Source organism: Carlito syrichta, unplaced genomic scaffold, assembly GCF_000164805.1.
Source record: "Carlito syrichta isolate Samal-C Ts95f unplaced genomic scaffold, Tarsius_syrichta-2.0.1 Scaffold311911, whole genome shotgun sequence".
Classification (NCBI taxonomy): Eukaryota; Metazoa; Chordata; class Mammalia; order Primates; family Tarsiidae; genus Carlito; species Carlito syrichta.
This window is the reverse complement of record NW_007256007.1, coordinates 776158-802254: the sequence shown is the minus strand read 5'-3', so window position 1 is coordinate 802254 and position 26097 is coordinate 776158. Positions and strand designations below refer to the sequence as shown.

The window sequence follows — 26097 nt, the reverse complement described above, 5'->3', positions numbered from 1 at the left end:
AGCTCGGGCAGTTTCGATGGCTCACACCTGTAATCCCAGCACTTTGGGAGGCCGAAGCAGGAGGACTGTTTAAGGTCGGGAGTTCGAGGCTGCAGTGAGTTATGATCGTGCCACTGCACTCCAGCCTGGGCAACAGAGAGAAAGCCTGTCTCAAACAAAAATAATCATAATAATTAATAAATAATGAAACGAGCTGGTCATCTTCAACCGGCAGCCTGGCCAGTTTGGGACTTAAAGAGCTTCCCCTGCTCTGAGCCCCCTTTTATTCCAGACTTCTCAGTGTGGGTCTGCGCGTCCCTCCGATGTCTTTGGGTGTGTCCGCCAGAGAGTGGAGCGTCTCCGTCTGCGTTTCCCCGTTCCTCCGGCGGACTGTCTTCCCCTGCCATCCCCGCCTCCCCTCACTCCTTTTCTTCCTCCCTCCCTCCCTCCTTGTGGGGAGGCTCTTGGCCCGGGTCCCTGAGCCCGGGCGGGTGCTGGCGGAGGACGCAGAAGGGGTGAGGTCACGTCTCCCTTGAGCCCCGCGCCGCTGGCTTTTCAGACCCTCGCCGCTAGCCGACCGCCAGAGCCCTAGACCGCGCCGACGGTGCGCTCCTCCGCCCTCCCTGCGCCCATGTCTCAGTACGCCCCCAGCCCGGACTTCAAGAGGGCTTTGGACAGCAGTCCCGAGGCCAACACTGAGGATGACAAGACTGAGGAGGACGTGCCCATGCCCAAGAACTACCTGTGGCTCACCATCGTCTCGTGTTTTTGCCCTGCGTACCCCATCAACATCGTGGCTTTGGTCTTCTCCATCATGGTGAGTGGATAAGGGCCGTGGGCGGCCGGGAGGAGGTGCCCAGGCGGCTTTTCGACCCTCTCGGGGACCTGGCGAGTCTTTGCGGCTTCCGCTAGGAGCTCCTTGTCCTCCGCACTTCCTCCTCCTCACCTTTCTCGGGCCCTCGCGGCTCTCCCCGCCACCCTCAGCACCCCCTCTGCACTCGTGGAGGTGCACAGAGCCCTGGCCAAGCCTCCTCCAGGCGGTAGATTCCCTCTTCTTTCCAGCCCCCAGAGTGCGTCTCCAACCCTGGGAAGTTCTTCTGTGGACTTTGCAGCTCCTTCCTACCTCTGACGTTCCTAGGCACTGGCCCTGGTCCTTTCACTCTGCTTTTCTAGAGCCCCCCCAAACGCACCGCCTTAGCGGGCACGAGTGAGCGCGCGCCCTCTCGGAGCACTCAGGCCCCACATCCTCACTCCGCGCCGGATGCTCCCGCCCTCCAGGGCCCAAGACTGTCTCTGTCTCGGCATTTGCTCCTTTCTCTCTTTGCTGCGCCCAGGTCGCCGCCTTGGCCACTCCCCGAGAGCTCCCAGGCGATTCATTGCCCACCCCGCCATCCATCCCCCGGCCCCGCGCTTTGGCACCGCACGCTCTCTCCCAGGAACAGTTCTTTTCGCTTCTTCCTACACTCATCTCCTGTTCCTTTCCTCTGTCTGGCACCCCGTTTCCAGCTCGCCCGAGGCTGACTCACACCCACAACCTCTCCAGGCCTTTCTTGGGCACCCCCTGAGCCCCTCTCACCAGCAAAGTGCGTGCGCCTTTTACTCTTCCTACCTCAGCGCGCTGTAGGTCTCCGCCACTGATTGCACGCTGACCCTAAGCTCGCCTCTCTCGGCGTCCCCAAGGGCTCTCAGGTATCCCTCCACTGCTCTGTCCTTCGCCGGGCGCTCCAGGCTCGGTGCCGCTTCTCTGCGAGTCACCTCTGCTCACCGGCCTCCCGAGCTACGCGCCCCTCGAGGAGGTGCCTCCAGGCCGCCCCCCCACCCCCCCACCCCCCGGGAGCTCAGCTCCGCGATCCTCTTCAACCCTGGTAGGAACTCCCAGGCGAACCCCACCAGGAAGGCGACGAGCGCCCGCCAGGGTCCTCGCCTTATTGACTGGAGCAGCTGACTCGGGGTGGCGGCGGGATGAGGTTCGGACTGGCACTGTCCCGGGACAACCCTGCAGTTGGCGCTCCCTCCCCACCGGCCCACCTCGCCGGAACACAGACCTTAGAGTCCGGATTCGCTAGGTGAAACTGCGAGCCATCCCTCCCCTCACTGTCAAGTCCACCCACACTTGCCCCTGGGTGACATCATATTTGATTCGTGGGTACCCGCAAGACTCCATTTGCACCCGCAGCTTGCCCTTTACCAAACCCGGTTTTGTAGGCCGTGTCTGCAGGAACATTCCTGCGCGCAGCCTCAGAAGTTCAGAGCATCTGGGTTCAAATCCCAGTTCTCATCACTCTCTAGCTGGATGACGTCCAAAGTCACTGCATCTCTGAAACTCAATCTCTTTGTAAAATGGGCGGAGTAGTAGCCATATTTCTTGAAGCTGTTGCGAGCATTAATGATACAATAATTGTAAAACGCTTAGAACAGTGGTCAGCATAGTATTATAAAATCTTTACTCAAATGTCACTTTACGAGGCCTTCTCTAATCACTGTCTACAACCCAAACCCTGGCAACCTCTATTTCCCTTTTCTGGCTGGCTTTTGCCCAAAGCACTTCTCTCCAGGTGATATCGTATTATTTTATTTATCCTTGTGTTTATTGTCTGTGTACCCTCATTAGAATATAAACTCTATGACGGCAAGGATATTTGTCAGTTTTGTTTGTTACTGTATCTTCAGCACCTAGAAGAGAATCTGGCATGTGGTGCATGCTTGATAAATATTATGAAATGAACGCAGGCATGAATGAGTGGTGTTAATGCATCATTAATATTTTTTCTCCCATCCTGGAGCCCAGGAACCCATTGCATCCGGTTCCTTGAGACCAACCAGCCCACTTCCTCCCTTCCTTCCTCTCCCCAGATATCCTGTCTTGATTGAGTGTTTTGCAGAGAGGCTGGAAATGGTGCTGCAGCCAAATTCTCCAGGCAGCAGCAGACGCTCTTGCTGGCACTGGTGCCCACATTCTATCCTAGTTTATTAATGAAGCAGCCAATTCACCCCTTTCCCAGTGCCACTTAGAAAGCTGTTTGCAAAGACTTTTTCCCTCATTGGGCTGCAATGAGCTAGCACTCCAGCTGGTAGTGACAGGCCAGATACCAATGTTGCCACTTGGTGTGCCCTGGGAGACGCGGTTTATACATGCTTTGATTAGAAATCTCTCTTTTAAATCCTCTCTTCCCCAGCCCCTCCCCCAAGCCCTTTTCAGTAGTTTTATAGCAAGAGTTCATTCTGTTGCCTGTACATTCTACATACTGCCAGCATTCCATTGCTGGAGAAGGAAAGTTGACTGTGGGTAAGTTTCACGCCTTTTTAAAGCCTTGGTTTCTTCATCTTTAAAATAGGAATGTGAAAGCTGTTTTAAATCTAGCAAAACTGTTGTTAAGGATGAAACAAACAAAGCATGTCAAGCTCCTAAGACTATGCTAGGTACATGCAATAATTGTCAGACAGATGTATAGATCTGGAACCTGGAGACTTCATAAGTTGCTTAGGAAAACAGACAGAACATCACACAAGTGAAACCCAAATTTCTAAAAGATGGCTCCTACATCCTCCCTTTTGTCCTCTCTCTCTAAGGCACTGAAATGTTTTCCCACTGATGTAGTGCAGGTCTGGCTTAACAAATGTCATCACAAAGGCTCCAAAGTCCAAAGGACAAAGAGAAAGAGGAAAGGTATTCAACAAGAAGGTGGCCAACCAGTTCTGCCAGGTGTGTGCTTTCCCTAAGGTATCTTATGATGTTCAATCCTGGATATTTTCAAATCTCGCTTACCTGTAATTTATGATAAGTTCAGCCACAGCAATGATGTCTCCGCTGGGGGTTGTACCATTACCATGGAGGCATTTGGAAATGTGGGGGAGTATCTGTGGTGGTCTCAAAGATTTGGGGCACTATTGGCATTGCTGGAAAGACCCAAAACATTAATATCCTGCCATGATAGGGATTGTTCCCTAATGAAGAATAGACACATCTGCAATACCAACAGCACCCTGATTAAGAAACACTGTAAGATAATGCAAATTTATATAAGCATGAATGCATGGAAGATATTGACAAAGCTCAAAATAACTAGTTCCCAGATGGTAAAAAAAAAAAAACAAAAAAAGAGTGATATCAAAACAATCAATACCTATATTTATTAAATCATGCCTGAAATGCCTTCTATAAAATTATAAAGTTGGAGAAAGTGTTGGAGAATAAAACTACTTTGAAAAATCCACACTTGAGAATTCTCAAATGGATATCTGTATTCTTTCCACCATCTCATGTGGAGCCAGGTGAGTTCCAAGGTCCTGGGGTCTAGGAGACAACACACCACGCATGAGTTCCAGTCCAATTTACCTTGTATCAGAATGTTGGTGGGTTAAACATTGCCAGTAGCAGAGACACAGAGTGTTTATTCCTCTACATACTGAAAAGTCTATTTGTTGAATGTGTACTTAACTTTGGGGCTACAAATCTCAAGAGTTTCCTCCCAGGCTGGGCTGCTGCTAGACCCATATAGCACGCACATGTGAATATGAATGTGGCACACTCCCTCCATGCAGACACAGAGTAGATGACACTGAGGTCTAGATCCTACAGAAACAACAGTCAGCAAGAAGAAAGCCAATTTACCCTGCTTAAAAAATTTGGAAGTACCAGTTGAAGATACTACCTTTGAAGGTAATAATGAAGAGTCGGGCTGAAGAGGGGAGGATTCATTGAAAGTCTGTCTAGGCTGAGCTCAGTGCCTCAACCTGTAATCCCAGCACTTTGGGAGGCCAAGGCGAGTGGATTGCCTGAGCCCGCGGGTTCAAGACCAGCCCAGGCAACTTGGTGAGACCTCGTCTCTACAATAAAATAAAAAATATCCGGGCATGGTAACGTGCGTCTGTAGTTCCAGCTACTCAGAAGACTGAGGCAAAAGGATCACTGGAGTCCAGCAGGTCAACACTGGGGTGACTGTGAGCGTGCGTGCCACTGCACTCCAGCCTGGGCGAAGGAGTGAGACTCCAACTCAGAAAAAAAAAAGTCTGTCTAGGAAAACAACCAGAGATTGTCTACTAACCCATGCAACCAGGCACCTATTTCTTTACCAACCCTAACAGAAGATGGGAGACTTGCCCTCTGGTAAGAGTAAACAGAATGACCTCTAGACACCAGACACAACTGAGAGAAGAGTTGAGGGGCCAAACTAAAGATTGAATTTTTTTTTGGGGGGGGGGTTTGAGTTGGAGTCTCACATTGTCGCCCAGACTGGAGTGCAGTGGCCACTCCCGGCCACCGCAGCCTCCACCTGCTGGGCTCCAGCGATCCTTCCACCTCAGCCTTCCAAGTAGCTGGAACTACAGGCACGCGCTACCACGCCTGGGTGATTTTTGATTTATTGTAGAGATGAGGTCTCGCCAAGTTGCCCAGGCAGGTCTCGAATCCACGGGCTCAGGCAATCCATTCACCTCAGCCTCCCAAGGGCGCGGGATTACAGGCTGAGCCACCGAGCCTGGCTTAAAGATTGACTTTAATAGAAAATCAGCAAGGAAGCTCCTGCCCCCGCTTAGTTCCCTTACTCTGGCATCCAGACAGAAGACTGGAGAATTTCTCCCCAAGGATGTGACCTGTCCAAAAGAAAACCTTTAGGAGTCCTCCAGAGAAATGATGAAATCTCCATCCAATCATCCCACAGAATGCCTACCCATTGACAAGCTTCATCCTCACACACAAAACTTCCAAGCGGCTTTTTGGTGTCTCACTTTCCAGTATAATGAGGCAGCCAAAGATTATCAGATATTTGAGAAATTCTCTGACAAAAAAAAGCCTGTGGTTTACAGAAGAAATAAAGCGTAAGGCAATAAATAATGCAAGAAGTAAAAGAAAACTTCAAGAATAGATGATTAACATTCTCAGAAAGATGGGCAACCCTCTTTCAGGCCCTCTCCTGCTTAGGAGCTTTTCTGTCTTCTTAAACTCCTGTACTCTCATCCAAAAAAATGTTCTCAGAAAGATAAGCAAATATCTATAAGACAAGAACAGGTTGGAAAAAAACAAGCACAATAGCGCTCTTGGGAATTAAACATATGAGGGTAAATATTTTTTTTAAGAAAGCAGTAGAAGGACTAGAATTTAAAGTTAAGGGAGACTCAAAGAAGTAATACAAAAATCAAAAAGAAGGAAACAAGCCGAGGATCCATCGATGAATGAATGGGTAAATAAAATGTGGTGTATATACACACAATGAAATATTATTCGGCCTTTAGAAGAAAAAAATTGTGACACATGTCTCAACCTAGATGAACCTTCAAAATATTATGTTAAGTTAGAATTCAGAATCGCAAAGATGTAGAATCAACCTAAATACCCATCAACTGATGAATGGATAATGAAAATGTGATATATAGATAAACCATGGAATAATATTCAGTCATAAAAAAGAATGAAATCATGTATTTTGCAGCAACTTGGATGAAATTGGAGACCATCGTCCCAAGTGAAGTAACACAGAAATGGAAAACCAAATACTGCATGTTCTCACTTACAAGTGTGAGCTAAACCAAGAAACTGCAAAGGCATATAGAATGGTACAATGGACACTGAAGATTCAGAGTGGAGAGGGATGAAAAATCACCTATTAGATACAATGTGCACAGGTGGGGATGGTGGGTACACTTAAAACCCAGACTTTTTCGCCACTATACAATGCATCTATGTAACCAAAAACCACTTGTACCCCCCAAAGTTATTGAAATAAATGAAATGTATATATGTCTATAATGCTAAGTAAAAGAAACCAGTCATAGGAAGACAAATATTATATGATTCCACTTATATAAAGTACCTAGATTAGTCAAATTCATAGAGACAGAAAGTAAAATGGTGGTTGCCAGGAGTGGGTAGGAGAAAATGGGGAGTTATTTATCAATGGGTACAGGGTTTCAATTTTGAAGATGGAAAAGCTCTAAAGATGGATCTTGCTAATGGTTGCACAACAAAGTTAATGTACTTAATGCCACTAAACTACATGCCTTAAAATGGTTAAAAGAGTAAATTCTATGTTAGTACATTTTACCACAATAAAAAAAGGAAATATTCCCCCCAAAAGATAGAAATAATTAAGAAAATATAATAAAATTTGAGAATCATTCCCAGAAATCTAATATCTAATTAGAAAGTTCCAGAAAAAAGGAAATAATATAGAAAATGGAAAGAATAAATTATCTATTAAATAATATAAGAAAAATTACCAGAAATGAACACATGAGTTTCCAGATTAAAAATATCCCCAAGGACCATCCTGGTAAAATTTCAGATATTTAAGGATAAAATTTCTCTCCAATCCTACAAACTTAAAGAGCAGAAACATGATACACATGGATTGATAATGGCTTTTGAATTCTTATCAGGAATGCTGAAATCTAAACAAAAGTGAAAAAATGACTTCAAAATCCTCAAGGAAAATTATTTCTAATTTTGATTCTAGACCCATCCAAATAGTCACTCAAGGGAGAGATAAAAATAAAGACCTTTTTAGACATTTAAGATCTCAAAAAAAAAAAGCCTGTCCTACACCTTTTCTCAGGACAACATGGGAGGATATGCTCTCCAAAAAAGGGGATAAACCAAGAAAGAGAAAGATTTGGGATCCAGAAAAGGGATTCAACAAAGAAAGAGGCAAGGAGAAGTGCAAAAAGTCAAAGCAAAGCACCGTAGTCTCACAAACCCATAGAAGATGCACTTGAAAATGGGTGGTTGGTCTGAAGTCTTCGTCACAATCCATTATCTAGTCATGGGCTGGCACAGTAAGCCATAGCCCTACCCTGGGCCTGACCATACCTGCTCAGGAAGACAAGGGCAAAGGTCACAAGAAAGTAAATACTCGCAGGATGAAATGCAAACCAAACGGTTGTTCTTTCCAACTCACTCAGGCTCCCGCAGGAACTATTCATCTATTAAAACTAAGTTTCAGGTGGACTTCAGTTAGGGTCAGAGGGACGACTGAAGTTTTTTGTTTTGTTTTTGGTGTGTGTGTGTTTGCTTTTGTTTTTGTTTTTTTTTTGGTGAACTTGGAAATAACAGGTCTTGGTCCAGGCAGCTGACTCAGAGGGCTTGACACTGCCCACGAGTTGGAGCTCTGAATGCTGACTGATATTCATTGGATCTCTCGGTGTGACTTCTCTCAGTGTTCTCTGGCTCTTTCCACATGATTGTCACCTGAGAAGTGGGATATTAATATTATGGACCCCTGTGATTTATTTCCTATGAATTTCTGCACTCGAAGCTCTGAAGAGCATCCAGATGGTTCCAGGTGATAAAGACCTTGTCTGAAGTGTATCAACATTTGGAGGCTGTGTTCAAGATACCCATAGATTTTGCAGATATGCCTGTCACCCAAGCAGCCCTGCCTTCTCAGCACTTGCATAAGTTTCTTCAGTCTATGAGAGAGGGTGCCACTGGCATTTGGTATTTGGGAATTTGGAATTTAAACTGCTGTTAGAGTGCTTTCAGTTCTAGATCACTGAGGGTACAGAATATATCTATTTCAAGATGTCAGTCAGTGTGCTCATATCAAAAAATACATTTTAAAGGACATTTTAATTTACTGATGAAATCCTATAATAGCACACAATTAATGGAACCAACGAGCAGGTTATGCCCTAGGCCACCATGGACTAGATGCTACAATTCAATGATATCACAATTTTGTGTAATTCCTCTGGAACTTAATTTACTCTGGGTGACATGGAAGGAGGAGAGTCTAGAATTAATTGAACTTAAACCTATGACTCAGTTGTTTTGATGAATTTAAGGTTTGGGCAACATGGGGAATGAGGATTTGTGATATGTTCAATTGTACAGAAATAAAGTCATACTTCTGCACACACACACACACAAAAAGAAATGCTATAGCCAGGCTCGGTGGCTCAACCTGTAATCCCGCGCCTTTGGGAGGCTGAAGTGAGTGGATTGCCTGAGCCCGCGGGTTCGAGACCCGCCTGGGCTGTGAGACCTCATCTCTACAGTAAATCAAAAAATCAGCCGGGCGTGGTAGTGCATGCCTGTAATTCCGCTACTTGGAAGGCTGAGGCGGAAGGATCGCCGGAGCCCAGTAGGTCGAGGCTGTGGTGGCCGGGAGAGGCCACTGCACTCCAGTCTGGGCAACAGAGTGAGACTCCAACTCAAAAAAAAAAAAAAAAGAAATGCTATAATAGCTAGATTTGTCATGACATAATATATGGGGATATAGATAAAACAAGATTGGCCACTAATTGATGGTCATTGAAGCTGGCTTATAGGAACGTGGGCATTTATTGTATTATCCTGTGAATTTTTGTATACATGTAAAATTTTCCATAATAAAAAGGAAAGAAAGCTGGATACAGTGGCTCATGCCTGTAATCCCAGCACTTAGGGAGGCCAAGGCAAGTTGGGCTGCTTGAGCCCAAGAGTTTGAGACCACTTTAGGCAACACAGCAAGACCTCATGTCTACAAAAAAAAATCTGAAAATTAGCCAGTCATGGTGATGTACACCTGTAGTCCCAGCTCCTTGGGAGGTTGAGATGGAAGGATTTCCTAAACCCAGGAGGTTGAGGCTGCGGTGAGCAGCAATTGTGCCACTGTACTCCAGCCTGGGCAACAGAGTGAGACTTTGACTCACATAATGAATAAATATAAAAAGGAAAGAAAAGACATCTAGACAGAATCTCCCTTCCAAAGTCATTAAACACTGCCCAGGTGAATGGCAGCTATGATAGCAAGACAACTATTAAATAAGCTAGCCAAACAGGCCATGGTTGGAGTTTGTCATTAAATAATAAGCAACCTATTTCTGACTTATAATATGTGAATTACAATGATGACTTTGAAGGATGCCTTCAAATAATTATCAAGGGGAGGCCAGGTAGAACTCACACCCTACTTTTCAACCCTTAATTAGCTAGAAGATCTAGCTAAAATGCAGATTACACTCCTCTTTCAAGGCTCAGCTCCTCCATGAAGCTTTTCTTGATTGCCACCTACTTTTATCACCCCAGGTTGTGACCCACTATACTCTGAACAGATTTCCTCTCAGGTCATCTCTACTTCTTTGCACTGATTTGTGTATGTGAGTCCCTTGAGGTTGTCCTGTTGGCCCCAATACCTAGCACAATGTCAGGCATAAGGTCAGCATGTAACAAACGTTTGATGAATGAATCAATTAATGAATAGTTACATAGACCTAAGTCTACTCTCATCTCTGAGGATTCCCTTCACTTCCCCCACTGTGTGCTGCATTTCTGCCAAATTTTTTTCAGAAAATAGCCAGGAGACCCAGGAAAATGCCAAAGGTCACTGAGAGGTTGGCCAAGGCTTGGTTCCCAAGGATAATTTTCCTCGTTGGTCCAGAGCTCACTGATACCCGTATACTACAGGCCAACAGGTCTACATTTGGAAATTGATCTTTATTCTCAGCTTGCTAGTTTAGGACAGGACACTCTTCAGTCCAAAGTACTTCATCCAAAAACGTGAGCCTAAATGTACCAGAAAAATGTCCGGTTCTGCAAGTTCAAGAATTAAGACAGACTCTTCACAACCATGCTTCTCAGACATCTGATTCTGCCTGATGTTAACAAGTTTTACCAAAAAAGTGCAGGAACTGGAAGGATGAAATTGAGAAGGCTAATACTAAGTTAAGCAAAGGTTAACTGTTTCCTTTCCTTTGGAGCGTCTTGGAACCTTTGGCAAACCAGTATGCTTTGTGGTTCTTTAATGGAATGGTGTGGCATGGAGCATTTACTAAGGATTTACCCGAAATCCTTGGATCACAAGGAAATATATCATGGGGAAGTACTGTTCTTAATACCTTGGTTCTCACTTTAATGAACAGAGCTAGTGTTGTTATGGGGGGATTATAGGGTGCTCCGTCCCTAAAATTCTTGCTTTGTAGAACCACCTCTCCCCATTTCTTCCAATGCAGATTTTAAAATGAGTCTTCCTAGCCAAATGTCTGTGGATTTTCTTCTTCCCTTATTCTCTATTTTGGCCACAGGAGAAATTCAGGGACTTGTCTTTCTGTTTCCTTTATCCTTGATATCATATCTCCTGTTCTTCAAACCAAAGGAGACTGCTTGTATTTAACTCCTTCTTCCAATAACTTGATTTGTTCTTTGCTGTGGATAATTTTTATAGCAGTATGTTTTTACTCTTATTGCTGTGGTTACTGTTATAACACTTATACACATGTATTTACTTTTCAAAGCTTTTTCATATTGACACACTTTCACTTGTTCCTTGCAAAATCCCAGCAAGGGCCATAAAAAAGCCCTCCTTCTTATGTGTCCATGAGAAGATTGAGACTCAGAAGGGTGATGAAATCAAACATGGCAGTGCTTGCCCCCATGGAGTTTGCAGTCTTGTCCCCTGAGGCATTATAATCAGACAGATGCCTTGCCCTTTGATGGGAGCACAGCTTTAATGTTCCGAACGCTTTCTCTTTTAGCAGACTTACCCCATCAATATAAGAAGCATTATATAAAACTCTCAATCAAGCCTGGCAGAATTCCTCCCTAGACTTTGGCTTTAATGATAGATAGCTAAAAGGCCTATTCTCACTTGTTCTTGAAGGTATTTATAGGAGGAAAAAGCCCAAAAACCCAAGAAGGAGACACGAATGAATCAATGGTGATGAAAAGGAAATGCACCGTGCAATCTGGAAGCCCATCTCAGAATTCCCAGCAACATCTTTAGGCATAGAAACTTAGGAGCAAGCAAAACCTAAGCAAGAAATCCCAAAGTTATCTGAAAACTCAGGTGTTATTACTAAAAATATTTACTAAGTGTCCACATACATCAAGCTATGTTAGTGAGAACCTGCTATCTAGGAGTTTAGAATCTAAAACAATATTGATCTATATAAAAAGAATTCTTACACCTGGACAAAAGTATCCTAGACTATGTTCAGGCATTGATGCAAGTCTACAGGTGAGGGTTAGGAGGGAAGGAGAGGAAAAGAGATAGACAGACAGAGAGACAAAGAAAGAGAGAAAAACTCACTTCCCACTGACTAAATATGTACTAGAGATAAAGGAGTGAAAAAGATGAGGATGGCTTTGGATGACAAAATAGGTGGTTTGAAGAAAAGAGAATTTGTCCTAAAATTAGGATTTCTGTACTGGCAACTAAACAGGTCAGAATATTGACATATTCACAATAGCAAACAAAATTAAAAATACCAGAAACAAACTTAGGAAGCATGCAAGGTCTCTACAAAGAAAACGTTACCAAGAGATTAAAATTTTTAGGACATTAACTAGATACAGAGGCATAATATTATATATTTGATGGTCGTCCAACATTAGTGAAGTGCATCATAAAATGAGTTGCTGTGACTGGGCACAGTGGCTCACCTCTAGAATCCCAGCACTTTGGGAGGCCAAGCGGGGAGGATTGCTCAAGCCCAGGAGTTTGAGACCAGCCTGGGCAATATAGCAAGACCCATGCCATTGTCTTGCTAAGCTATGGGTGGTCATGTGATCTTTGAGCTATTGCCAGGCCAAGTTTTCATAAGCTTTGGCCCTCTACCCTACCCTGGGAAGGTGAATCTCCTCTCTCTCTCTCTCTCTTTCATTTAGTTTTTACATAAACTATGTTTTCTCATCTGAAATATATATATAAATATATATATATATATATACATATACATATATATAGCAAGACCCTGTCTGTATTTTAAAAAATGATTTGCTAAGCATGAAGTATGGTGCTAGCACAAAGAACACTACTAAATATTCATTGTTGTTATAAATATGAAAGTTTTGAGACGGATATAAATATTGATCCCAACATAGGAGATTGACTAAGTAAATTATAATCCACTTATTTATAACACAGAATATTACATTACTATAGGGATCCTGCTTTTGAAGAATTTTTATGACACAAGGAAATGTTTGGATAAAGAATCAAGTAGAAAAACAGGAGAAAATAAAACATTGTATGTACAATGAGATCTCTCATTCTTTGTCAATTAAAAGAATCCACATACCCACATATAAGCACTCACATGCATGAAGTAAGAAAAGGCTGGAAAGTATTCTAAAATGTCCACAATAGTTTTCTCTAAAGTGGCAGGACTATGGACAGTTGTAATGTAAAGATGAAGAGACAAACTCTATTATCAGCCCTGCCAGGGTGTGAATCCTGGCTCTACTGTTGATTGTTATGTTACATTGATCAAATTATTTAAACTCTCTGAGTCTCAATTTCCTTATCTGTAAAACAGTATCACCTACCTCCAAGGAGTTGTCATGTGAATTACATGGGTTAACATATGCAAAGTACTTGATACATCTTGGCTATTCACATTAATAGTAGTCCTATAATAAGTTTTTAATAGTTTCCAAATTGTTTATAAAATATTTAGACCCAGGCCGGGCTTGGTGGCTCAGCCTGTAATCCCAGCACTTTGGGAGGCCAAGGCAAGTGGATTGCCTGAGCCTGCGGGTTCGAAACCAGCCCGAGCAACTTGGTGAGACCTCATCTCTACAATAGATCAAAAATTAACCAGGCATGGTAACATTCACCTATAGTTCCAGCTACTTGGAAGGCTGAGGTGGAAAGATCATTGGAACCCATCAGGTCAACACTTTGTTAACATGCCACTGCACTCCAGCCCAGGGTGACAGAGTGAGACTCTGACTCAAAAAAAAAAAAAATTAGAACTCATCTTTAGTCAGAAATAAGCATTTTTCTAAAGGTGGCAAAAAGAAAAAATCTTCAGCAAAAAGGAGGATGGAGTTAGTAATTAGGTGCATCCTTCTCCACCCTAACAGGTGATTCTTGCTCTAAATCATATATTCTATTGCTGACACAGCTCTCTGATTAACTCAAGACAAATGCTGTTTCATGCTGATGTTTTACACTAGTCTTGAAAATCTTTACAGATAGAGAAACTATAGCTTAGCACAGTTCCTACCACAAAGTAAATACTTGGAAAGTATCAGCAGTTTTGTTGTTCTTCCAATTCCAGTGAGGATTTTTTTTTTTAGTCTAAAATGTTAAGAACTAGCTCTTTCTTATTCTATATCCTAACCACATAGAGGGCACCTGATGCTCCTGAAATAAATTCTTCGTGTTTTTGAAAGACATGTGGCTCATTATCTCTTCCCTGGAACCACACTATTCCCTCAGTAAGTATCTACCAAGGCAGAAAACAGAATGTCTCCATCACTTCAAACATCCCAGGAGCTCCCCCAGAAATCTCATTCACATTCATATTAGATTGTGGCAAAGTTCAAGGCCTGTTCCCATGAGAAGGAAAGTGAGAGAGGCTGGGGGAATGGCAAATAGATGTCTGCAGAGCCAAGGACAGAGAAAGCCTGGGTCATCAGCCATCTCTTCCAGTGATGGCCATCTTGGCCCCTGTCACCATGGTAAGTAGCTGGTTTGGATGGCAGTTTGCTCTGAAGAAAGAGAAAAGCTGGACTAGGGAATTCAGGTGAGGGGGGAAGCTTAAAGCCAACATGAAGAAGCATCACTTGAGAGTGTAACAACAGAGTGTGTGGTCCCCTTAGAGAAGGTTCCACAGCACCTAGGAAACTTTCTACCACCATTCCTCAAGGGTGGAAACTACGGAGAGAGGTTCTCCCATGTTTATTCGATTCATGTATTCAATTTGTTAATACCTACGAATGTGCCAAGCACTTTGGGAAGGCCATGGAGACAAATGCCAGCTTTGTACAGATGACATTTGGGGTTCTCAGGTACTAGAGGTAGCCTACATGTTGGGTCAGTGAATTCACTGTTCTTCATCCCCTCAAGGATTTTGAACCAGTTGAGAAATAAGATGCAGAAAACAAAGAGATGAGTTGTTTGGAGAGTGTGGCTTCAGATCTCCGCAACCAAAGGGGTGTGCTAACACTACCCTGAAATCGGATAGACTTGCCCATTCCCTCCAGGTAGCACAAGACAACAATCTAACCCTTTCTTGTCCAATGAGACAATCAAAATCTCAGCTCTCCAGGAAGTTACATCCAAGGGTGGAGACAACAGACCATATACAATTAGCAAACCCCCAAGATCATTTTAAAGAAGAGAATAAACAGGGAGGTGTGTGAGAGATGGACTACTGGGGGCAAGTGGTGAAGGGCAGAGATTCTGTTTTAGAAAGGGTAGTCAGCAAAGGCTGAAGGATGAGAAGGAACCAGCCATGGGAAAATCTGGGCAAGGCTGGGAAGTGCTAAGGCCCTGGGGTGGGAAGAAGCTTTCAGGACCATGTGCTATGTTGTCTGTGTCATTCACTTAAAATGGACTTGGCACCCCCAGGAGAAGATCCCAAGAGAGGTTACACAGTAGAGAGCTAGGGTTTCTGTTACCCAGTGGGTATCCCATAAGAGCTCTTAACAGAACATGACCTTGGACTGGGTAAGGTGGCTCATGCCTGTAATCCCAGCACTTTGGGAGACCAAGACAGAAAGTTCACTTGAGCCTAAGAGTTCAAGACCAGCCTAGGCAACATAACAAGACCTTAACTCAAAAAATAAAAACAAAAACAACAGAACTCTGATTTTTTTTTATTGCTCCAGTCTGAATTCAACCTACTCCCACACTCAACACCAATTCTTGGTTTACTCTTCCTTCAATCCTCATTGCAAACTGGAACAATGACTACTTGAAGCTAATTTGGTCATTGAAGAAACCAGGTCTATTTTTCTCTGGGACCCAGCTTCCCTAGGTATTAATGGCCTGTGAACTTAAATGGGGCTTACATTAATCAATAGCCCAGGTGTCACTGGTTCTTGTCCCTCCCTGCTAAGTCAACTCCCTGCAAAATTCCCTTCTCTGTTTCTAGGAGGTGTCTCTCATGTGCTCACACAAGTCTAATCTCCTAACCATCACACCGGTGTGCCCTGGCTGCTGCTACCAGCGGGTGCGAGGGTAAGCATCAGGCACCCCTAGGCTACTTCTAAGCCCTGCCACCATCTCTTGACAGACACCGCCAACTTCTCTGGGAACCACAATTATTAGTCCACTGGAACCTCAAGGTGCTCTGTCTCTGGGCCTGTTTCTTTTTTCTTTTTTTTTTTTTTCTTGAGTTGGAGTCTCACTCTGTCACCCAGACTGGAGTGCAGTGGCTGCTCCCGGCCACCGCAGCCTCGACCTGCTGGGCTCCGGCAATCCTTCCGCCTCAACCTTCCAAGTAGCTGAAATTACAGGCGCGCACTACCATGCCCGGCTAATTTTTTGATTTGTTGTAGAGATGAGGTCTTGCTGCCCAGGCAGGTCTCGAACCCGCGGGCTCAGGCAATCCACTCACCTCATCCTCCCAAGGCGCTGGATTATAGGCTGAGCCACCGAGCCCAACTTGGGCCTTGTTTCTTTACAAAAAAAAAAAAAGGTATCAATCTTAGTGGTTTTTAGTATATTTAGAAGGTTGTGCAACCATCACCACTACCTAATTTCAATAAATTTTCATAAGTAGAAAAAAAAATCCATGCCCATTAGCATGCACTCTTCATTCCTCCAGCCCCTGGCAACTTCTAATCTACTGTCTGTCTCCATAGATTTACCTATTCTGGATATTTCATATAAATGGAGACCTTTATATGATCTTTTCATTTCTGGCTTTTTTCACCCGGCATACTGTTTTCAAGGTTTATCTGTATTGTAGCAGGACTTCCTTCTTTTTAAACCTGAGTAATATTCTCTTCCGTGGGTGTTGCACATTTTGTTGTTCTGTTCATTCATTGATGGACATTTGGGCTGATTCCATTTTTGGCTCTTTTTTTTTTTTTTTTTTGAGTTGGAGTCTCACTCTGTCGCCCAGACTGGAGTGCAGTGGCTGCTCCCAGCCACCGCAGCATCGACCTGCTGGGCTCTGGCGATCCTTCTGCCTTAGCCCTCCAAGTAGCCGGAATTACAGGCATGCGCTACCACGCCCAGCTGATTTTTTGATATATTGTAGAGATGAGGTCTCACTGCCCAGGCGGGTCTCGAACCCACGGGCAGGCAATCCACTCACCTCAGCCTCCCAAAGGTGCGGGATTACAGGCTGAGCCACCGAGCCCGGCATATGTTTAACTTCTTAAAGAACTTCTAAAGAACTTCTAGACTGTTTCCAAAGTGACTGCAGCATTTTACATTTCCAGCCCTGCATGAGGGTTCCAGTTTTTCTATATCCTCAATAACACTTGTCATCTGTCTTTTTTGTTCTAGCTATCCTGGTGGGTGTGAAGTGGTATCTTTTTGAGATTTTATTTGCATTTCCTTAATGATGAATAATATTGAGTATAATAATATGTGATGTGCTTATTGGCCATTTATGAATCTTCTTCAAGCTCCTTTGCCTATTTCTAATTGGGTTGTTTATCCTTTTATTGTTGAGTTGTAAGAGTTCTTTATATAGTCTGGACACAAGTACTTTCTCAGATATGTGATTTGCAGATATCTCCCCCCTTCTGTGAGTTATCTGGGCCTTGCTTCTTTCACTGTCTTATGAGTCTTGTTGGAGAGGACTGTTAATATCTTGCAGAGTTTTCTGTGAAACCACTTTCCATTTTTGCTTTAGCCTCTTTCCCCTTTGGTGCCTGACATGACCCTGGGATAAGGACAGATTCAAAGGCAGACACCATGTTGGTTCAGGCCCAAAACTCAACTCCTGAGTCTGAATCCCAGTTCTGTTTCTTATTCTAACTTCTCTGAGCCTAGGTTTTTCCACCTATACAATGGGAATATTAATACCAATCTCCCTGCATAGTTTTCAAAATTAAATAAGATAATGCTTGGTCCCTTTACACTCATTAGCTCATTTAAGCTTCACAACTAATCTGTGCTATAGATATAATTATCTCCATTTTACAAATGATGAAAACAAAGTTTCATAGCCATCCCTGCAAGGCCTTATTTTTTGGGGGGGTTGGCTACTGCTGTGTCTACTTTATAACATTGCCTGTAATAAAATGGGGCACAGTGCAATTCACATACACATATTCACATACAAATATTGGCAGCTAGTTGGGGGAGAGTTCCTTTTAGAAGAAAATCATCAGTAATTCTGGTTTGTGAAATGAGGGCCAAACCAGTTCCTCCCTATCACAGAGTTCTGTCTTATTTCCTTTATAGCACTTCTCCCTGTCTGAAATTTCACTTTTTAATTATGTGTTTCAGTACTAATTGTATGGTTCCTTCAGGCCAGGTGTGGTGGCTCTCACCTGTAATCCTAGCATTTTTGGAGGCCAAGGCTAAAGAATTATTTGAGCCCAGGAGTTCAAGACCAGACTGGGCAACATAGCAAGGCCAAATCCCTACCAAAAAAATTAAAAATAAAAATAAACATCCAGATGTGGTGACATGCACTGAAGTACCAGCTACTTGAGAGACTGAGATAGGATCAGTCACTTAAACCCAGGAGGTTGAGCCTACAATGAGCTATGTTCATGCCACTGCACTCCAGCCTGGGCAACAAAGAAGACCCTGTCTCAAAAAAAAAAAAAAAACTTTGGAGGCAGAGACTTTGCCTGATTCACACCTGGCTGGTATCCCTAGCACTTACAATGTGCCAGAATATGAGTATAGTAGTGGCTTAATAAGTTTTTAGTGAATAAATAAATACATACGGCAAGTGACCTACAATGTTTTAGTTGTCTAGGAAATGTCCCATTCGACCTACTATCTCCCTTCTTGTGGCTGAAAATATACAATAGTTTCCGCTTACTACATGTTAGCAATGTGCCAAGTTCTGTGCTAAGAACTCCTTCATTCAATCTGCCTGAAAATTCCATGAAGTCGGTACTTATTTTATCATCACCCCCATTTACAGAATCAGAGACTAAGGCACAGAGAAGTTAAGTGACTTGCTCAAGACTGCAAGTGGATCGCAGAACTGGAATGAAACCCAGACAGACTGACTCAGAGTCCACACACTCAACCACCACGACATAGTGCCTTTCAGTCTTAGAAAAAACATCATAATCTCCAAGGCCAGTGTGAGGTTATGGTCCCCAAACTTCAGTCTCATAGAAGATACCCTGGTTTATGGAACAGTTGGAGGATACAACTATATCTCTCGCCTTTAGGAAGTCTCAGATTCAAATGAAGGCCTGTCCACAGGACCCTCACGCACAATCAAATGAAAGCTAAAAAATTAATCTAATCTTCTCGATCTGAAGATAGACTGATGATGAGTAGTTTGGAGGACCAAAAAAAAAAAAAAAATCACCAGATAACTAACAGAATTAATCACTTTAGGATCACAGAAATAGAGCCTCACCTGTTTGGTCAACAGAGCATTCTTTTTACACACCAGCAACCATCAACTGTCCAAATGGCTAGATAGTTGGGAAAATTCATGAGAAGGCTGTTTACAAACAAAGCACAGCTACAAGTTGGAAAATGAAAATCTGGCTATATGATTATTTTCTTTTATATACAGAGGGAATACTAAGTGTCAGATCTTCCATTAGGCACCGGAAATAGAGTGGTGGGTACAATGAAATGTGGTCTGTGTCTTCGCAGAGACCTCAAAAGTCAAAAGGCAACAGAATAAAGAGACTGTGACTCACATCAGGAGCCACAAAGGAAACATACCAGGGGCTGAGTCAGAGCTACCAACTATGGTCAGGGGACCTGCTTCAGATCAGGAGCTGAGAAGGTTGTCCTCAGGAAGCCTATGTGTAAGCTGAGATCAAAAGAATGTGCACACGCTGACCACGTGAGATGGAGAAGGAAGTGACCTTCAAGCAGAGGTAACAACAGGCAACCGGAAGAGGGAAGCAGTCAAGACCAGGAACTGGAAGAGGGAGGAGGTGAAGACAGGGAACCTGAAAAGGGAGGCAGTGAGCAGCAAGGAAGGCTCCCAGTGAGGCCAGAGAGGCATGCAGGGGCCAGACGTACGGGGTTATGGGCCAAATGAAGGACAAGGACAATAAGGAGCCAGTGAAGACTTTACAATCAAGGCCACACAGGATTCCTTTCCTGTCCACCCGCACAAGGGATGTGTGCTCTGTTCTCATAAGGCATTATCAGATTTTAGGAACTCTCCAGAAAAAAGTCACTTCACACTAAGGTGGCTGCTCGGGCTTTACTCTGTCACCTATGCCTAATCAAAGAAGAGGATCAAATGATAAAACTCTTGGTTTTTATTGAGGTCTTTTTTTCTCAACACTGATCACAATCATTAGGGAATAAATGGACAAGTAGAATGTGGAACGTATAAAAGTATACATAATAGCTTATTTGTTGTCTTGTTCATCAATCAGTTAATGTCATGATAATAATATTAACAATAGCTAATGCTTATTGATGCTATTTTCCAGGCACTGTTCTAAGCACTTGGCATTCATTAACTCATTTCATCCAGAATAGCCAGAAAGTTAAAAGAAAAAACAACGGAAAACGTCTTCCATTATTATTTTGTGTCTGAGGGCTAATTTATTTTGAGAGTGAATGTAGAAATTTGGTGGTAGGCAAGAAGAAAGAATATAAGTAAACTTTTGACCGTGAGATAAGTTTGAGCATGAGACAAGCAGCACAGCTTAGAAATATATTTGCCCTATTTTCTCTATCAGTGACCAAATTTTTATTAAACTTGAATTAGGTGATCTATCTGGTGCTGGTGCATCAAACAGTGCATCAAATCTAGCTCTTAAATTCTTTTGGGGCTTAATAAAATACTTATTGTAGGAACTTTGTCAATAAACACACTATATTTTGCGTAAGCGTGTAGCCCCCTTAGAAAGTTTCCTTTGAAACCAGAAACATTATGAGTCTCAGAGAGTAAAATGGGGTGTAAAACTGCCTTTATCCGGGGTTATTGTAAGGATTCAGTTGTATGATGCACATATAGTGGTTAGTCCAGAGGCCTGCCACAGAATAGAGTTGTTGTTGTTGTTGTTTTAAATTCAAAGGGTACACATGCAGGTTTGTTACATAAGTATATTGTGTGGTGGTGAGATTTGGACTTCTATTAAGCCTGTCACCCAGGTGGTGGGCATGGTACCCAACGGATGATCTTTCAACCCTTACCCTTCTCCCTCTCTCCCCCCTTTAGCCGTCCCAAGATCTGCTGTTCCCATCCTATGCCCATGTGTATTCAGTATTTAACTCCCACTTATAAGTGAGAACATGTGGTCTGCCACAGAATGGGTATTTAATAAATGTTAACCATTGTTTTAATATGATTGTTTATTATTGTTATTACTAATACACCTCCTGACTTCCCCTTTGGCCTCATCTTATCTCTCTCTCTCTCCTGTTCTCCTCTCATGTCATTTTGCTCCTACAGCTCAGTCACACTGGGTTTTCTTGGGGACCTTCAGGAAAGGTCCCACCTGCACTAGCGAGACCTTTGCACTTGTTCTCTCTGCCAGGCATCCTCTTCCCCCTGCTCTGTGCAGATCTTCTCAAGTCTTCGGTCTACCTGCTCTCTCCTCAGAAAGAATACCTTTCTCCACCCTGTTTTTCTTGCCTTAATAATAGTCTGTGTTCTGGCAACCCCTTCGGGTCCCCTCCCACTGTGGGAGCTTTTCTGTCCTCCCAATAAATTCTGCTTTCAAAATAATAATAATAACAATAATAATCATAATAGTCTGTATTCATTTTGTTTGCCTGTTTGCTTATTTGTTTTTGGCCTCCACCAGAACATAAGCTCCATGAGGGCAGGGAGCTGTACTGTGCACATAGACGATGCTCAGTAAATAGCTTTTAAATGAATGGTAAATGAATGAATGAATAGGTCTCCATCTAGGACAACTCTGGCTTCCCCTCAGAATGACCTGGAAAGCATTCAAAAAAAAAAATATGAAGGTTGAGGTCCCACTCCCAGAGAACCTGATTCCTCTGACCTGGGATAAAACTTGGGCACAGAAATTTTTTTAAGCCTTCCAGAAAACTCTAAGATAAGGCTAGGGATGGGAACCACCAATACAGGGAAATATAAAAAGTACAACTTTGGAGAGTTTCATCTCCAGTCTACACTGGCAGCAACATTATAGGTGATGCTGTCTCATCTGGATGCTATCAAGTGGGATCTAGCAAGAGTTCTGTTTTAAAGACCAGAGAAAAGGGACAAAGTACTCTCCTTATTTTCTTGGCTTAGGATGGTGGTTCTCAACCCTCACTGCCCCTCAGAATGACCTGAAAAGCTTTCAAAAATATACTGATGTTGAGGTCCCAGCTTGTTTACCGCCTGCTGTAAAGCATCATTTCTTGGAACATTGTGCCCACCAATATTCAATACTAGTTATCAAAATTTATGGAGTTATTCTGGTCTCTCCTTCTTTGGGGTGTGGACACCAGGAGTTGCCTGTGCTTTCTGACAGGTGACTAGGAGTCTCCATTGCATGGCCTCATGGCACAGTCTTGCTGTTCCTTGCTGCAGACTTCTTGAGGTTCAGGGTAGAGACAGTCACCCTCATTTCTGACTCCTGACCAACTTTCCTCCCTTGGGTATTTAGATATTATGTGTCCATTCAGGGAAGGGGTGTATAAATAAGTTTGAAATAACTAGATGCAATGACCATGAGGTCATTAGTATTTACTACAGGAGAGAGGAACTTGCCTGCTTTTCTGTCAAAAAGTGACCATTGCTGATTCAAGACAACTGACCAAGACCTGGATGTTCTTACTAGGTTTCGTGACAACTATTACATTTTGCCAGTATGAGCTCAGGCCCAGAGAAAAGTCACTGAAGGAGACTTGAGTGCCATATAAAACACATGAGGAAAATCCACTTGTTTTATATTCTAAGAGCAAAGTGTCACAAATTCTTAGAACATTAGACTACACTCTCATTCTATACTCTAAGATCTATTTGCATCACAGAGGAAAATAAAAATTTGACGGCAACTAAATTCTCTTCTTTTTAACATACTTTGCAGGATGAAAAGAGAGGCTTAGCACTTAAAAGTAGTTGCTTTATGAAATTAGGAGATCTCTAGCCTAGAAAGGAACTCCAGGCAATGTCCAAACACCACAAATATAAGTGAAAAGACAATGGACCCGGGGGAGAGGTGGGGTTTATAAAGAGTCACGGGAGGCCAGGCTCAGTGGCTCAGCCTATAATCCCAGCACTTTGGGTGGCCAAGGCAAGTGGATTGTCTGAGCCTGCTGGTTCGAGACCAGCCCGGGCAACTTGGCAAGACCTTGTCTCTACAATAAATTTTTTTTAAAAATTAGCTGGGCGTGGTAGCGCATGCCTGTAGTTGCAGCTACTTGGAAGGCTGAGGCGGAAGGATCGCCAGAGCCCAGCTGGGTGGCCATGAGGGTGAAACTACACTCCAGTCTGGTCAACGGAGTGAGACTCCAACTCCAAAAAAAAAAAAAAGGAGTCACAGGAGGTATTTCTTTGTGATGATGGAGCAGTGCTGTGTCCTGACTGTAGTCGTGGCTACTTCAATCCACATGGGGCAACATTTGGTAGAGCTATATGCATACAAACAAAAAACAAAAAAAGACAGAGTATACATGTGAAAAATGATTAAATCTGAATAAGGTCTGTACTGAGTGAATAGTTTTGTACCAACATCAATCTCCTGGTTTTGACAAAGTGCTGCAGTTAATTAGATATCATTAAGGGTCCCTGGGTGAAGAGTAAAACAAGAACTCTAGATACTATCTTTGCAACTTCTTGTTGCAAAGATATGGCCTTAAACTATATAAAAATTGAAGTTATAGTATTTTTTTTAAAGATAATAGACCAGAAGACCCTAGGAGAAAATTTTGCAAAATAGGTAATAGGTCAAGGGATATTGTGGAGAGCGCGGCCTGAGCCAAGATGGCGCCTGGGACCTCTGCCAAGTCCCATGATTAGGCGCATGATATACCGCCGGGCCCTCCTTCACTGCGCACCGCGCAAGTGCAACGCTGCAGAGCCTATGAACTGCTGACACGCTGGAACGGGACTTGTGGGTGGAGACCAAGGGATATAAGTACGGGACAATGAAGAAGAAGGAAGAAGAAGAAGAAGAAGCTAGAAGTAGAAAAGGAGAAGAAGCTAGCATGGTGTAAAGGCTGAATAAACCGCTTTGAGAAGAACACGTTGTTGTTGCCTCCTTCCTGCTGGTCAGGGGTGAGCGACAGGATATTATTTACTGTGTTACTCAGTCCAGTTGCCACTCATCACATGCGACTACGGAGCGCTTGAGAAACAGCTGGCAGCCTGGTGCGGTGGCTCAGCCTACAATCCCAGCACTTTGGGAGGCCGAGGTGAGAGGACTGCCTGAGCCTGTGGGTTTGAGACCAGCCCAGGCAACTTGGCGAGACCTCCACAATAAATTACAAAAACTAGCCGGACGTGGTGGCGAGGATCTGTAGTTCCAGCTACTTGTAAGGCTGAAGCCGAAGGATTGCCTAAGTCCAGCAGGTGGAGGTTGCAGTGGCCATGAGCATGCCGCTGCACTCCAACCTGGGAGACAAGAGTGAGACTCCAACTCAAAAAGAAAAACAACTAGCACTGCAAGTTTTAATGATAATATTTTGGACATGTTGGAGCAAATAAAATGCATATTATTAGCCAGGCTCAGTGACTCACGCCTGTAATCCCAGCTCTTTGGGAGACCAAAACGAGAGGAATGCCTGAGTCCAGAGGTTCAAAACCAGACTGGGCAACATGGAGAGACCTCATCTCTAAAATAGATCAAAAAATTAGTCAGGCGTTATGGTGTGCACCTGTAGTTCCAGCTACTTGGAAGGCTGAGGCAGAAGGATTGCCTGAATCAGGTGGCCGTGAACGTGCCACTGCACTCCAGCCTGGGTGACAGAGTAAGACTCTAATTCAAAAAAAAAGCATATTATTAAAGTTAATTTTATCTACTTATTTTTATTTTTTTGATGTGGCCACTAGAAAATTTAGCATTATCTATGTGGTTCCCATTATATTACTATTGCACAATGCTGATCTATAGTATATTAAAAAAACTTTCACTAATCAATTAGAAAAGAAACCAATTTAAAAAACTAGACAAATGATATGGGTATAAAAATTCATCAAGAAGAAATGCATGCAATCCATAAATACTTTCATACACACATTTATTCACTCAACAAATATTTATTGATTTCTGTCTATTTTCTCTTTTCAGGTACTGTGTTAGTCGTCAGGGAGAGCTGACCAGTTTTAGATAAACTGATATAAAAACGTCTCTCTGAGAGGATGAATTTGGAGCAGAGATCTGAAGGATGAAAAGATGTCTTAACCTCACCATTAATTAAAGGAATATTATTGTGAGATTCTTTTTCATCCATCAGAACAGGGGAAAATATTAATAATATACAGTATTGGCGAGGATGTGGAGGAAAGGACACTTAAATACCTTTAACGAGAGTGTAGATTTGTGTAAACTTTTTGCAGGGCAATGGAACTTTGTCTCTCCAAGTGTAAATCCACATACCCTTTGACTCAGAAAACTTATTCCTGGGAATCCATCCTAAGGAGAGATTTAAATGTATGCAAAATATGTGAATTAGTATTCCTACTGCAGCATATTGTGTAATCACAACAAACTTTAAATAACTAAAATGTCTATAGGTGAGGTGTGACTTATTTAAATTGAATATGAAGGCCTTAAAAAGGATGAGACATAAGGATGGGTACAGGGGCTCACACCTGAAATCCCAGAACTTTGGAAGGCTGAGGCAGGAGGATTGATTGAGCCCAGGAGTTCAAGACCAGCCTGAGCTACATGGTAGGACCTCATCCCTACAAAAAATAAAAAATTAGCTGAGTGTGGTGGTACACACCTATAGCCCCAGCTACTCAGGAGACTGAGGCAGGAGGATTGCTGGAGCCCAGGAGTTTGAAGCTGTGGTGAGCTATGTTCGTGCCACCGTGCTCCAGCCTAAGGAACAGAGTAAGACCTTGTCTCTATTTTTAAAAAGAGAGAGAGAGAGAGACAACTATACTCACAATGTTTTTGTAATTTGCAAGCTATTTGAAAATAAAAAGTTACCGAGAAAAGTTTGTACCATGACAAATTAAAAGGTTCCTCAGGAATACAAGGATGAAGCAGCATTAGAAAGCCTATCGATATAACTCATTATTTTTATTTTTATTTTTTTGAGTTGGAGTCTCACTCTGTCACCCAGACTGGAGTGCAGTGGCCACTCCTGGCCACCGCAGCCTCGACCTGCTGGGCTCCAGCGATCCTTCCGCCTCAGCCTTCCAAGTAGCTGGAAA

General features: G+C 43.2%; 1 protein-coding gene across 2 annotated transcripts in view; it reads left to right on the top strand.

Annotated features, from left to right (window-relative positions):
- The first annotated feature begins 229 nt into the window (after window positions 1–229).
- Window positions 230–26097, top strand: part of TMEM233 (transmembrane protein 233) — a 42865-nt gene continuing 16997 nt past the window's right edge. For both annotated transcript variants that reach the window (XM_008069303.1, XM_008069302.1), the window contains exon 1: window positions 230–796. In XM_008069303.1, the coding sequence (XP_008067494.1) occupies window positions 611–796 (186 nt within the window). In that variant the 5' untranslated portion in view covers window positions 230–610. The remainder of the gene's footprint in view (window positions 797–26097) is intronic.